Source organism: Perca fluviatilis, chromosome 5, assembly GCF_010015445.1.
Source record: "Perca fluviatilis chromosome 5, GENO_Pfluv_1.0, whole genome shotgun sequence".
NCBI lineage: Eukaryota > Metazoa > Chordata > Actinopteri > Perciformes > Percidae > Perca > Perca fluviatilis.
The window spans coordinates 19438078-19454126 of record NC_053116.1 but is presented as its reverse complement, the minus strand read 5'-3'; the positions used below and the strand labels follow the sequence as shown (position 1 = coordinate 19454126).

Genomic DNA, 16049 nt, shown 5'->3' with positions numbered 1-16049 from the left:
TACATTCTCAAATACCTCCTCCCAAATTCCATAAATAATTAATCTAGAATTAACAACATAACTAATTTTTGCAAAAGGACTTTGTACTGATGGGACATCCAGTTTGGAAATCAAATATGTGCTTGACAACGTGTAGCCAGTTTTACCATTGCTTTGCACTTGGATGAAGCTCTTAATTGTGCTCCTGAAAAGACGTACTGTACAGACCCCAAACACATGGCAAACCCCCACTGAGAGAAAGCTCCTCTGAGTCTTAGTAGCAGGGGATCGAAGGAGTGGAGGAGGAGAGGAGGGAAGTTAAAGCCTGTGTGAATCTTTCCTCAGCCATCTCTGAAAAATTTAATGTCAGTGACTGTTTTGTACCAGGCAAGGAATTCTAGTCATATCTGGGCATTTAGGGACCTGCTTGGATGAGGCTCTGTATACCAACTCTGGAAATGCCTACCGGGGTAACAACAGGGAGTGAGGAATGGGATGGATTTCATGTGGGCACAGAGAGAGAGGTTGGGTTTAGAATAGTGTGAAACCACATTTTGAGTGTGGTTAGCGACATCTGTGCACATGTGTGCAGACAGTACAGAATTATATACAAACACACACTTCCTGCCTTCCTGCAGGGGTTCACGGCAGTGGACGTGTCTGTGTGTCTTTTCCCTCAGTTGGGGTTCATAAAAGATGCACTCTTACTCTTACTTAAATAATATCTCTCTTGCCTGTAGGACGACTGCTGCACTTGCACATCAACACACAGAACACGTACACATGTCCAGTTGCTACGTCTTTGTGACTCTGTTGACTGTCTTTCAGCTGTGGGCATCCAGATGAAACTGGAGTTCTTTCAGAAGAAATTCTGGACAGCCAGCAGACAGGTACACATGCTTAAACACAAACCATGCTTACACATTCACATGTATAATACAAACCCACTTGTAAACCTAAAATAATACAAACAAATTAAAAATACAAAACAATTTCACACAAAAGCAAGTCAAGTCTATTTGAAACAAATATGTTTCATAAAGGCTTCCTTTGTTTTATGCTATTTGTTTTACTTGAATAATAAATTGACATGTTGTGAATATTTAATGACTCAATGACCCATAAAAGCTGTTTAAATATTTTGGTAGAACTTTTAACACATGAAGGTCATCATTCTGTTTCATTCAATGTATTTATTTGAAAAGGATTTTGGAAGACTGTTAAGTTTTTCAGCTGACAAAAGGAATTCATGAATCTATAAACAGCCTTAATATTTGGTGTAACACCCAAATACAATATGCAAATATATTCTTTTTTCATCTTACAGTGTGCAGCATTGGATGGTAAATGCTCCATAAGCTGTGACGATGAGGTCTGTCAGCCTTCCGTTCTCCATCAACCATGTATGATTCTGTCACTTTTACTTCCTACAACTACTTTAACACTTTGTTTTCTATTTAACAGAACATTAACTGCTACCTCATTGACAACAACGGCTTTGTTTTGGTAGCGGAGGACTATACTCTGGTAAGACATTGAGACGCAAAGAGACACACATACGTACAGTGCCAGACCAGGCACGACTAATGGAAAATATTGCATAATATTTATAGTTAGAATAAACACATTCTTTTTTGTTTTTCATGCCAGCAGATAACAAGCAGAAATTCTGATGTTATTTTAATTCAAGAGAAGCAATTAGCCCATTAACTAGTTCTGATAGCAGCAATAGGCTATAAAGACAATTGTGTTTGTGCCAAGTGTGAGTATACAATTTATGTGGTATGTAATGAATCATATCTAAATTTTACATTGGCTTTTCTTTTACAATTATAATCCCATTCATATTGTTGCTTAGACTGCTCTCAAGGAGACATGGTGCTGCCCTAGCATCTACCCTCTGCTTTGCTGTCACCAGACATGCTGTCACTCTGGCTTTGGCTCATTTAGAAGCCAGTCCGCTGGCTGTCACTGCCCTTCTCTTCCTCTGCATGTCCTTTTCATGTGTCTCTCACTTGCCAGCTCACATTTTTTATTTGATCTTAATTTAGATGTGATGGAGCATTTAGGGTTCCACTTGTCAAGTTTTTTCATCTCATTGTTGTTTTGTAGAGAAAATGTAATCAACCAGCAAGGTTACAATAATGTGATCGGTCCAAATGTTGCATTACTGTAAATGTGTGAGCGGTCTTGAGTAGGTTTGGAGCTGGAAGATCTACCAGGCTGGGTCATTTCAGGCAATTTCATGTTGTTGGATGGAGGGTGTAGTTCACCCTCCCAGTCCTGTGTCGGATGTGGCTAATGGATGCTAATGGTTTGATAGCTTTGCTCTTATGGCATCAGCTGACTTGGTGCACTTTGGACAGGCAGTAGGTCAGGCCTGTGACTGTGTAACAATCATGAATCTCAGGGGTCTTGAATCACCTCGGTCTGTTTGTTGAAACAATTACTTAATACAAAAAAAGGACAATAATTTTGATTTATCAATCTTCTTGAATGTTAAGATCCATATTATTGTAAATGTCAGACAAAACAATACATTTGAAGATGTCACCTTGTGTTTAGGGAAATTATAGGCAGGGAGAGGGTTGTTGGGGGAGGGGGTGGAGTCTTTTTGCAGACTATCATAACAGTAATGACTGTGTGGGTGATTTATTCCTGGTTATGTCCCTAAAAAGTGTGTTTGCATCACAGATTTTTCTCTTTGGCTATGGCCGCTTGGTCTTTGAGCTGAGCAGAACGAGTGATCCCACAGACCACGTAGCAATGGGTTGTGTCTGCATGCTTTAGGGTTTGGCAATTGAAGATTTCTTGCATTCAATCCGGTCTGGATTGGTGTCCACTTTTGTACCTGTACCTTCTTATAAACACATAGTTTTAAGGGGATGTTAGTTTGACACTTTTATTAAATAAAACAAATATCTTTCTCTTCTTTCTCAGACAGGAAAATTCTTTGGAGAAGCAGAGAGAGCTGTAATGAGTAAGCTTCTGCAGATGGGCTCTTTCAAGAGGTAAGTATCAAACTGCTCCAACAACTTTAAATTGCACATGTGTGTGGGTGTAATAGTGTGTACTTATAATATGTGCCAGCACAAGTGTAGGTATGAATGTGTGTGTAAATGTATGTGCATAATATCAGGCAGGCCACAGAATGAGAGCACGTCCCCCCTCGCGCTGACAGCTTTTAACTTGGCCAATCGTGTTGAGCTATTCAGCGCTGAACTCCGACCCTTCGCTCAGCAGAGTTCTCCGTTAGGGGATTACAGCAAATCTTTTCCTGAAATGAAGGAATTAGGAGAAACTTGAAGTCACACACACACATGTAGACACATTCAGGCACATACTGCTTGTTGTAGACTTGTGTCTTCTGGAAAATGCCAGGAGCAGTGGGTGGTGTCTTTCTGCAATTAATTTGGAAATTTAACCCAGGAGGATAACTTTCCCAGTATTAGAGAGAAGAAATATAGAGAAGCAGACAGAGACAGGCACATATTGTAGTTTGACTGTGTAGTCATGTATGGTCTAATATTCGTTGAATCTTTAGATAACTTAGTTGCAGAAGCTTACAACCACATTTCCAACATTGCAGTTGTGCCTTAGGGATGTGGGTGAGGAGATTTTAGCCATGCTGTCTCAGTGCATAAAAATCAGGTGACAAATCATCGCACAAGTAGACAGCCACGCCTGTTTATCATAGGGATGAAACTCAAAAGCTGACAGCTTTAGTTTACAGTCCCACTCGTAAAAAAACAAAGAGGCCTACAAGTGCTTTCAATGAATCTTTAATGTCAGATGATGAGGGATTGTTTTAAATTAGGGACGACATATGATGAATGCATAATACAACTTGTGTCGGTGAAGTATTAGCATGATGAGTAATAGAGCTTATGGATCTTAACACTAATGAATCCAGTGTGATCTGTCCTAACCAAGTGCCATCTGTAGAGAATTAATGCTCTAAGTTGCAGCATAGTTTTTGTCTTGTCAAAAAAAACATTAAAGACATTTTTAAGTGTGCCACTTAAAGTCGACACCAAGCTGCCAGCTTGGATTTATCTGTCAGCATCAAGGCTGCAGATGAAGACACATGTGGACAAATTATTTTGAGTTACGTTTGGATTATCCATCTTTTTAAACAAGCAGAAAGTTAGAAAGTAGAAAGTTAAATCAATAAAAACATTGAGAGTGATGGTATGCTCCCATGCAGAGCAAATTGAGGTTCACACACTCATATACAGCAGTCACACACCCATGGAAAACACACACACACACACACACACACACACAATTCAACATTTCAATTCAAAGACATTACATTAGTCAAAGTTTGCTGGTAACACCATTATGTGGCCTGGCTTAGCGCTAATTGGTTCCTGGCGGTGTGTTGGAGCTGTGTGTCACCGGTACTGTGACTGAGGTTTAAGCATCGCCCAGGGCTGCGGATAGACCATGCCCACTCAGACACCACACACATGCACATGTCAAGTATATAGGAACTTGTCCACGGGCTATGAGAAAGAGACGTCCAGTGTGTTTGTGTGTGACGAACCCCTTCAATAACCTCACCCAGACAGACCCAGACCTCACACCCTCAGGGTCTACTAAGCCCTTAAATCCTCTGATATCCCCCTCAATATCCCCAAATCATCTACACACACACACACACACACACACACACACACACACACACACACACACACACACCTTCCTACATTACTTTGAGGAACCTCTCAGGAAGCCCTCGGCTTTCAGTTACTTTCCTTTACGCATTCTTGCCACATCCATCCAACATATTATCCGTAGGTAAAGCAGACATGGGATCTTTCCTTCCTGCTCCCACACAGCAGTCCAAAAGGCCCCGCAGGCATGGAATATTAGAGATAATGTGTGAATCGACACTTATATCACCTTATCTGGGGTATATATCTTCCTGACAAATGCATTATGTGTCATACATAACATGTCAAACTTTCTATCTATCTTTAGCTCACTTTATCTTTATTTCTGATGTATCTGTCCTCTTTTTTATTTCTATTTACTCAGGGTCACTTTGTATGACTACCAGGCTCTATGTTGGGTTTTTTCAGAGAGCAGTGACAGTGGACACACACTGTTGGATGTAAGTACTGCATTTTTTCATGTTGTTGTACCTTGTTGTTTGCGCTCCGTGCGATGCAGAGTTGGGACCACGTTTTATGTGTTTTTAGTGTCTGATCAATATTCTCTCTTCTTTTCTTTAGCCTTACTTTGCTTTCTTCTCCGCTGTGAAGTGGATCCTGACTGAGCTTGTCATGTAAGACTTCTGTGTATGTGAGAGCGTGTAATAGCATACGCTCGCTGCATACATGTGCTTTCGAGGCCTCGTATGGTGGCCTCTCTTGTCAGTGTGTGTATGTGGCTATATATAAACTGTATGTTTGTTTATGTGTGCCTCCGCATGCACATTGACGTGATCATCTGTGATCATGAATGGTAATGGCTACCTGATGTTTCCTGTAGCGTGGGTATTCCTGTGATGCCATCTTGTGTTTTTGCGGAGTCTTTCTGGGTGGTCTGTTGTCACCACAGTGCATCATGGGAGGATTGAGTTGTCAGTCCTAATTTTACATCATGTCACAGTGCATACATATTTTTTTTGTCATTGAAATATTAGTGATCTTTTGATTTCATTTTAAATGGATCTTTTCCTTGCGCTTTATCAAATTAAAATATAAATATTATACATATGAGTGAGTAAACTCATCTGTGTAAGGTCAGAACTGAAGGGAGAAAATATAACCAAATCATCTGAATACAAAAAATTGACTAATTACAATATAAACAAAAGATAACCTGTATTACAAGCTTTTGACAAGTCGAGACTGAAGTTCAGAGATAATTTATTACTTTACCCGCATGAAAAGAGTCAGATTTGGGCATATCAACAATTGAAAACTCTCAGTATACGTTTAACTCACTTCTTGAAAAAGGGTTTCATGGTTAAATGGATAGAACAACTTTGAGGCATCTAAGAGGCATAAAAACACAATGGAATTGCAATAGGATAACTGGCATAAATGCTTTTAAAGTTCAATTGATTGTTTTCTGTGAAAATAAACAATTTCTCCCAATTACAGTTCTTAAGAAACTTTTATTGTGGTTAAAAAATGGTTGGAATGCAGTAGAGAGTGTTACAGTATGTATTATATAAGCATGTGTTGGAGTGTATTGTTATGGTCGATGTCTTCTCCGTATTTAGATTCCTGGTGGAGTTTAACCTGTGCAGCTGGTGGTACTCTGACCTCACAGCAAAAGGTAAGAACGCATTCTTTGGTGATCTGCTTGTTCGCTCTCTCTGTGTGTCTGAAGAAAACTCACCCATGCACACACTCATATAAAAGTTTAAAATTTAGCTTATACTGAAATTGTAAAAACAGTTTATATATAACAACATTGTCTATGGACATGACATTCCAAAGGCTTCATGGATGCACACAGCACTGTATGTGTACTGTAAGAGCTGCTCAAATGGGCCATCATAATTTATTTTGAATGTCTGTTAAAGTTGAAAATAGCCACAATGGTCATATTAGATTTAAATAAAGTTGTAAATAATTCTGATCCTCAAATAATAATGTCTAATCAACTATTATGATACAGCTAGAGAAAGAATAAGGATTAATATTCTTACTTTACATTTGTGTAATTTGTACACAACTTTTTTTGGAATACTTTATTAAAATTTTCCAGTTTACAAGAACAGGAACAAACACAAACAAATAACCCCCCATCCCCCCTCCCCCAAATGATGCTCCAATGTTTTAAAGTAGGTATACAATGTTTCGAGGTCAGTCACATTCCAACAACACATTATCCACATAATCTAGATAGGGATGCCAAATTTTAATGAAGGTGTTGTATCCCTTTCTAAGATTATATGTTATTTTCTCTAAAGGCACACAGTTATTCATTTCTAAATACCATTTAGTCATGGATAGAGGGGAATCAGACTTCCATGTGACGGCAATACACTTTCTGGCCACTGCCAGGGCTTTTCCATTTTATTTGAAATTTATTAAGTGGTTTATCAATTTTCATAAAGTTCCCCAACAAGCAAAATTCTGGGTCAACAGGTATTGAAATCTGATTAATCTTAGACACAACGTCACAAAAGTCAATCCAGAAATCTCTCACCTTCACACATAACCAAGTACATTGTAGGAAAGAGCCCACATCTGCAGCACATCGGAATTTGTACACAACTTTGTACAAGTTTGATTATACATGCTTTTCAACTTATTTTTTACAAATATAGTTTTTTACATCTAAAAAAGATTTTCTTCTTCTTCCAATTCATATCACTTTTAAAGCATTGTGAACACAGACAGGTTCTTATGGATCTCATAGTTCCCAAACATCAACTATTTCTAATCTAAAGTTGACCTAATTGTTTTTAACTTAACATCATCTCAAGGCTTATACCTCAACATAACCATATGCAGCAATAAATGAATGACACCTAATTTTCCAGTTTAAAAAAAAGGTGTTTTTTAAGTTAACTTTTCTGTCATGGAAAGGAAAGGAAAATAAGTAATTTTGCATTTGCCCATAAAAACATGAACTTCTTTTAGTATGACAATCAAAATTCTGTTTCTTTTTATTATGTTTTATTTGTATTTCTAAAAGAATAATCCAAAGACAAAAACCTACACTGACGCAAACACTTTTGGTTTTTCGTCCTAATGCTTAAGTTCACATGGAACAAAGTTCATTGCGGACAGAATAAACAACCAGTGTCCTCAGCACTGACCTCCGGTCGTCATCTTCGCCATCTCCCCTCCATTTCCTCTCGGCCTGAGTCAGTTTGACCACTGGAAAAACAGAGTAAAGAGGCACAATCCAAAACCGAAAAATAGAAATGAATGGCCGAACATGAGATTGCCTCAAGTGACCTCTGTGTGTGTGTGTGTGTGTGTGTGTGTGTGTGTGTGTGTGTGTGTGTGTGTGTGTGTGTGTGTGTGTGTGTGTGTGTGTGTGTGTGTGTGTTGGGGGTGGGGGGGGGGGGTTTTTTTTTTTTTTAAAGTCATGAAGCTTGAGCTGTGATACTGTTATGATTTTAATACTGTTTGCCTGTCTAAAATTAAATTACTAGCATAGTGGAGAAAAAAAAAAAAAAAAAAAAAAAAACCACAAAATTAAAGTCTATAAAATGCTTTTCTTGCACACTCTTATCCCGAATGAAGTGAAGCTGGGCATCGCTGCTCGCCAAGAAGTCGAGACAATTTCACAGCTGGCTAGCCTCAGGTCTTAGCAGCACTTTCTATATCTTTTTACAAAAGAGACACAGGCCTGTGACACACAGCTGAAACTCCCCAATTTAGCAGCCTGTAACCCAATCTACAAAGCCTCTCAAGCTGAACTAATCCCAGACGTTTATACATGTAGGCTGTGTTTTTCACATGTGTATAGTTAATATACAACTGCGCGGACACTTTTTTTTAACAAAATACTGCTGCACTGCTGACATCCAGTAATTAAACTGCTCCTTTCCAATCACACACATAATCCACCATCTTTAGAAATGTGTGAGTTGTAGAAAAAAAAGTGCCATTAAAAAAATTGAAAATAAAGCCACATGTATTGTTTAGATTCCATATGCACATTTGGATTATATTAGCCTCTGCTTTAATAAACTTGTTCTAAAAAATATTGTATCATATAGAAAAAGGTTTGATTTCGCCTCCCCCACTTATTTCCATCTTGTAGCATTATTTCAAACCTCTGGGTGGCAGGAGAGTTCAAGCAATGTTGCATTAATGTCTGGCCTAGATTTACACTGGAAATATCCAGCAGGACAAGAGGCAGCTCTGGTTCAGAAATGCTGCTTTCTTTCAAGCTTGTATGTTTACAAGGATGTGGTGTGTTTAACTGTTTGCTTACAATCTATTTGCATAACTATTTTAAATATGTATTTTACTTTCAAATGGATGTTGCACGACTCTCTCTCTCTCTCTCTCTTTCTCTCTTTCGCTCTCTCCCTTGCTCTCTCTCTTCCTCCCTCCCTCCAGCTCAGAGGATAGGTCGGACCATGCAGGTACCATGTGACACAGAGTACCCAGCCTTTATCTCCGAGAGAACCATCAAAGAGAACTTGGGCAATGTTGACTGTGACGGCTGCATCAAGTATGAGACATACCCATGCAGACACATGAAAACACACATAGCAAAACAACACAGCAACAACAACGGTCAAAATATCTGTCTACTGTTCAATGAGAACTACGCGCCATAAAACAAGCTAACAATGAAAAATGAATTATCCTGTTAACGCCCATCTTGGTGAAGTATCTGTATCTCTATAATCCCTGGTAATGAGAAACACATTTAAATCATTTGTTGTCTGCTGAAAACACTTTTATCCAGGGCGATCCATCAGAGACACACACACAGACACACACAGACACTCACTCTCTCCTCCGGCAGTTTGAAATACGAGGCATTTAGAGATGAGGGAGAGAGGTGGGAAAAAAAGGCTTCCTTTAAAAATGAGAAAATGAGTGTGGTCCCCATTAACAATTTGGGCTTTTCTGTCAGGCAATTGTGGGGTGTTCTTTGGATCCCTCCAATGGGCCCTTCATTGCTCCCAGCTGTGGAACTGCCAGGGAGGCTCAGAATCTGTGTGTGTGTGTGTGTGTGTGTGTGTGTGTGTGTGTGTGTGTGTGTGTGTGTGTGTGTGTGTGTGTGTGTGTGTGTGTGTGTGTGTGTGTGTGTGTGTGTGTGTGTGTGTGTGTTTTCCTTGTGTGTCTGCTGCTGGTACAGCCCCACAAGGTCAGCAGGGTAACCACTGCCCTGGGTGCTAGGAGTAAAATGCGGTTGGGGATGCAGTCAGACCACCAAACACACATACTGTATACACACACACACACACATGCAGCACCCTCTCAAACACACTCACACCCACCAACACACGCATGACAGAAGAATGGTCTCATCTCCAATGATGACACCAGGACTGGGATTAGCGGGCAGGGCTATGTGCTCTGAGCAACATCTCGCCTTCAAATAAATCTTTTTTAAAGCACAATGAATTTGACAAAGTAAAATTGAGTTTTTATTTCAGTTATATGGAATTTTATAGCTCATATTACTAATAGAGGATATTGGTGATAAACATCTGTTTTACGTTACAGGCTGACTGAGGCCTCTCATATTTTCATGGGGACACGTGTTGCTTTATGCTCTAGGAAATATACCCTAAGCTCTTGCCTGTTAAACCTCTCTTTACTGTATTTTGACTGTATGTGTGCATGTGATGTCGGTATTTGTATTTGTCCATTACTTCCTGATAGGTGAGACAGAGTGACAGATCATAAGAAACAATGACATCTAATTAATGATATAAAATGTTAAGTGGCTCTATAGGGTTATTTAACCTCCATGAATGTATAGCCAGCTTCTCTAGACTGTAACATGAGATTTAGGACAAAGAGTGTGTCATGTCTCTAACCAAAGAAGGTCTTCAAGGGGACTATTAGCGACAATACTTGTGTCCATATATTCTACTGCTCCACATGCTCCTTTGCTTTCTCTCGACTGTCCAAGACTAGCAGTGTCCCAAAAACAGAGAAGTCTAAAGTTGCAATGAGCTACAGCTTCAGCGCTACAGTCAGACGTGCAGACATGGTTTCATCTGTTAGACATTCTTGAAATGCATCTGTCTCTTTATCACACACTAATAATCATGGTATTGTTAAAATAATTGTGCATATTATCATGCTGTCACTCCCAACATGCTGTATATATATGTATATATATATATATATATATATATATATATATATATATATATATATGTTATATATATATATATATATATATATATATATATAATACAGTACATACAGTACAGTTTATGGGACCAGCATTTATACACTTTGAAAGGATTTTATGTTTTTTTATATTTTTATTATCCATCATCACATTGTTTTATTTAATTTTTCTATTTTAAAATGTTTCATGGCTCATGTCACTCAGTCAGGACCTTTTGTTGTAAGCTTTATGCTGCATTTGCATTTTTAATTTAGAAATCATTCTAAAACTTCCTCACAAATATACTGTATATTAGAATAATGTGAAATGTGTAAAAAGGCTTAAAAAGAGAATACTGGAATCATGGTACCCAGTTTCCCCCAAAGTAATGACAGAAATGGAAAACTCTCCAGTCTGATTTGTTGAGATTGTATTGGAGCAATTTCAACTCATTGAATAAGTAATTGTTAAATTACACACAGTAATTGCTGGTCAAATTTCCCAACTGTGATGACAGATATTTCTGAAAACCATACAGTGCATGCAGTTATGGCTATGGTGAAGTTATGCAATGATTAAATCATTGGAAAATGTGAACATCCTCTACATAGCACACATAAATATTGCATTTAACCAAAACTGAACACAGAGTGAATGTAGAAAAACTTTGCCACTGTTCTGCATCAAAAGCAAAGCATGTGTAAAGGAAAATGTATTGTGAAATGTTATCATCTTAGCTGTAACCCCTAAAATAGGCTTCAGCACAGCTGACTCTGGAAAGATAAAACATTTTCCTACGCGATCAAAATGTGTTGATATGCAGTGCTAATTTTGATCAGCTTCAGCTACAGATTGTATGATAGGATTTATCAGAACTTTTGAGAGGAAGACAAGTTCTGTCACCAAGTCTTTGTGTGTCTTTATCTTTTCCTACAATACATCAGCTTTATACTTTGCATCTGTCTAACTCTTTCACAGCCTTATCTTTTTTTTCTGTGGATTTCTATGCCACTCAGTGTTGCACTTTATCTTTTCTCAGAGTAACGTATTGGATGTCTTTGTTGTCTGTTTCTCTGCTGGCCAAAATCACTAAAAGCCACAGCACTAGGAGACCATTTCAAGAAGATTTTACCGTCTGTGTGCTTGTGAGAGTATGCATGAATGTCTGTCTCTGTGTATCTGTGCATATTGCACAAATCCTTGTTTGTGTCGAAGTGTGTGCCTTCATATGCCGGGCAGTGCTCCCTTTCCCAGCACTGGGTATGTTCAAGGCCAGCAGCTGTGCAAGTCTTTTCTCCAAGAACACTTGTTCTGCTTTCTATCAGCGGGCTGAGCTGGGCCGGCCCGGCGCTGTGCAGGGGTGAGCACAGATTATTAAACATCAGCAGATCCTAATTCAGCCTGATTGGAACTGGCTTGGCCTATTTGCTGGGCTGGTTTGGTTGGGTTTGGTTGGTCACAGTGGGATAACTGTATTAGAGTGCGGTGGACTGGTGCTATTCAGGGATTGGAGGCTGTTTGTGGTCAGATTAAATTGGTCATGCTATTGAATTAGTAAGGATTGAGATATTCCTCGGTCTGTTTTGATCTATCAGGTCTCTCCCTCCATGTCTCACTTCCTCCAACAAGAGTTAAAAACGTGTATTTCTGCATTTGTGTGTCGTCTCAGTCACACGTGCCTGTTCTCATACGTGTCTGATAAATGCCTCACAGTAAACTCAATATATCATCCAGCTGTGGCAGAAGAGAGGGAGGGAGAAAAAACAAGAGATAAAGAAAGAGAGGGTGACAGAAAGAAGAGATCATCTTTATGACCTCTCTTCTTCATAAAGCTTATCCACGGTCATAAATCACTGGATAGGAGTCCGAGGCGAGGCCTGATCTCTCAGGCCAGTAAAACACAACCATGGGAAGCTATGAGCACAAAAGTGTGGTTCTCATTTGTCTCCCTTTGGAGTGTTTTATATTCTGCAACACTTCATTGGTGCTCGCCTTGGAGAGTATATAACAAAGACAAAAAAGAAGGTAGGGAAGAGAATGAGGAAGAGGAGGGGATGGATTGGGTTAGAGAAGTATGTGTATTCTTGTATGTGTGTCTGTTTAGTGCGAGTCTGTCGATGTCTCTGTATGTTTATTGACAGCTGGCGGTGAGACAAGTCATCTCCTTGACATGCATCCAGTGGAGTCTCTTCAGTGCATCTCCCCTCCGCCAGGGGAGAATGTGAACACTCATAACACAAATCCTCTGACACACATGGAAATTTATATCATACACATGCGCCTTGTCAACTTGCCAATCCCACTCTAAATCCTCCCTTGCTCCCTCTCTCTTCTTCCTTCCTCATCTTTTTTTTTGTTTCTGGCTGCCTGTGCTTTGATTGGCAGGTCCTTTGTGATCCAGCAGATCCCCAGCAGTAATCTCTTCATGGTGGTGGTGGACAACAAGTGTGACTGCAGCATGTTTGAGTCAATAACCATGGACCCCATCGAAATCATGTATATCCTTTACTGGCCAAAGACTGGAGAGGTGTGGGTGATTGAGTAAACAAATTCAGTGTGCAAATTGTAGTCTCTTGGTATCCTGATTGTGAGGATGTGGCACCACAATGATTTGGAGCTACATTTAAAAGGGATGTAAAGCTGATCAAAGCAACAGCTACAGTAAAACCTCGACAACCTTGACAGAAAACTTGATTAAAAGCCACAAAAACTAATAATTGCCACAGCTCACATTTTGCAGTAAACTCACTCAGAAGAATAATGAATAAATTAATTGATATTTTTTTATGGTGACTTAAATGTTTTATACAGCTGGCTTGTTGCAGTCATTCCAATTAGGCTGTTTCCCCCTAATGAGAAAAATAACAGTATCACCTGATTATGTTTTTTAATGGAGAGGTCTAGTCTCTTCCACCTCATGAGTTCCAGTGTCACATTACTGTAGTTATAGCCAGTGTGTTTCCATTAATGTTACCGGGATGTAAATAGCGAGAGGATTTTAAGTTGTGGAGAAACTCTGGGGAGTTTTTTTTTTTGCCCATTACCCTTTTTGTGGATGAAAGAGATAATAGCTTTTTGAGGGTCAGGATCGGAAGGCTTTGAGACAGCACTCTAAAGTCTGTTTCACAGTGCTGTGTTTGGACTGTTTTACAACCCGTGCTGCGATGGCATACTGATCAATAGCAGACACAGCTCAGAGTTGAGTTAGAGTTTAGTAACTTAGTCACCACATACCCAAGCTGGATTCTCCTACAATGTGCATCTCTCTGAAACTTTATGCAGTACAGTCACGCTGTATATACATGTCCACCACTGTTTATTTTGTTGTTGAGTGTTTACTGTAGCATAAAGCCTGCTATTGTGTTGGGTTAGAAAAAATTATTCATCAAACATTTCTCAGTCTGCTTTTTTTTTCTCTTTGTGCACACCGTGCTGTGAGCAAAAGTATTACCACCTCCATACGGACCTCTTTCCATGGTGCACTCAAAAACATGCGTTTCTTTCCACTATAAATAAGACATACACTCCAGCAGGAAAACACCCTGCAGAGGGTACACATTGTCTGTTATTACCTTAACTTCAGCTGCACATAATGAATCTCTTAAGTGCGAGAGGTTGAAGATGCAAAAGGACAGGAGGCGCCCAGATACCTGTCACCCTTTTCACCCAGAGGTATTTGCTCCATGAACACACAAAGTGCACACACACCCACAACAACCCCCACTACCCATCCCTTCCTTCCAACCCCCATGTTTTTTTTATATACACACACACCCTCTCTCTCTCTCTCTCTCTCTCTCTCTCTCTCTCTCTCTCTCTCTCTCTCTCTCTCTCACTCTAGGAGAACTCAATGGAGTGTGGAGGAGCTGTGGGTCTCACCCCGTCTCTTGTTGCAACACTGCTCTGCGTCCTCCTGGCACTGTTCTCTAGGTGACCAGAGCTGGCCACGCCTCTCCATCTACAACTTGACTTGAATCGGTTTGGCTCGGCATGCAAAAGAATCGCAACGATGCCAGAGAAAAAAACACTCCTGCCCCTTATAAAACTGTGCCCAATTCCAACTCACCACCTATGCCCCAAGCCCTGAGGTACCTCCCTATAAGACACTTATTTGAAAGGATTGATAATAGATTACAGCTGCTAAGTAGTGATCATGACGGTGCTTTTGCAATATCACATGAGCTGCACAAAGAGGTTTTTGGGGAGATATAAAGTTTTGAACATAGAATGAATGCTAACAATGCACACAGTAGCTTAATAACTGCACACGTGGTCCAGTAAAAGCCACTGACACTAATACCACTATGTTCAGTCCTTTCAGGTAGCAGCTAAGGGCTGGGGTCTGTAGTTGGCCTTGGAACTGGGCATTAGAGACACGTTACACCCATGTGGAGAAAGACAGGTGCACCTTTTCCCTGGCCCACTTTGACTTTTCATGGACAATAATGATTCTGAAGATAAAAAATAATACTGAAGATGAAGATGATTATATGTGGCTGGGGTTGTAATAAAATGTTTGTCTAATGATCTTTTTTTCATGATGAGAAAATAAGTTCTAGTCTATATATGAAGAAAAAAGTTTTATTTATGATTTGCAAGTGGTACCCATAAACTGTGACTATGAGATTTTGAGTCCTCTGACGTGAGTGGTTGTTAGTATTTGAGCTTTGCCTTATTGAACGATATTGGTCCTGTTTGTGTACTTTTGAAATAAAATGATGTTTAAAATGTATGCTGTTGTTGAAAGCCATGTTGTTGAAGGGCTCAATAGAACAATAGAGTTAATTTGAAGTATCAGGTCTCATCCTTATAGACTGTTCTATTGTTGTTGGCAGATTTGACTGATTAATACAGTATCTGCTCTTAGTATTGGGCTGTAGAAAAATGTTTGGCTGCTTTCTGGCCTCCACATGAGCAGAAATGTGTGTGCATGTGCACATGCATGCATTTGTATAAGTGCATATGGTGGTTCGCTCTTCTGTCATTCGTTTAAGCCCCAGAGGACTATCCCCCACACAAAGAGAGACAATAAAAAAGGCCATGACACTGAAATCAAAGGACATCCACCACATACATTTGTATTTGTTTAGAAAATAGACACAAAACTCCTTTGACATTTTCTGAGATACACATCCATTAGAGAATAGGATTCCTGTGCCATGTCAACATTGCATGTGTTTGTGTGTGCGTACAGTAACAATAAGTAAAAATACCAACAGCGGTTCTCAGAGACCAGTGCCAGCAAGAGGCCCCTCTGCTGTGGTCTCCATGTCAACACCAAG

General features: G+C 39.6%; 1 protein-coding gene across 1 annotated transcript in view; it reads left to right on the top strand.

Annotated features, from left to right (window-relative positions):
* The window catches only part of cacna2d3a (calcium channel, voltage-dependent, alpha 2/delta subunit 3a), a 136947-nt gene extending 121448 nt beyond the window's left edge, over nt 1-15499 (top strand). The window contains exons 26-36 of the mRNA XM_039800316.1: nt 808-869; nt 1307-1351; nt 1444-1506; nt 2920-2990; nt 5023-5098; nt 5220-5272; nt 6218-6273; nt 9027-9141; nt 13153-13265; nt 14357-14439; nt 14609-15499. Of these exons, the coding sequence (XP_039656250.1) occupies nt 808-869; nt 1307-1351; nt 1444-1506; nt 2920-2990; nt 5023-5098; nt 5220-5272; nt 6218-6273; nt 9027-9141; nt 13153-13265; nt 14357-14439; nt 14609-14701 (830 nt within the window). The 3' untranslated portion in view covers nt 14702-15499. The remainder of the gene's footprint in view (nt 1-807; nt 870-1306; nt 1352-1443; nt 1507-2919; nt 2991-5022; nt 5099-5219; nt 5273-6217; nt 6274-9026; nt 9142-13152; nt 13266-14356; nt 14440-14608) is intronic.
* The last annotated feature ends 550 nt before the right edge of the window (nt 15500-16049 follow it).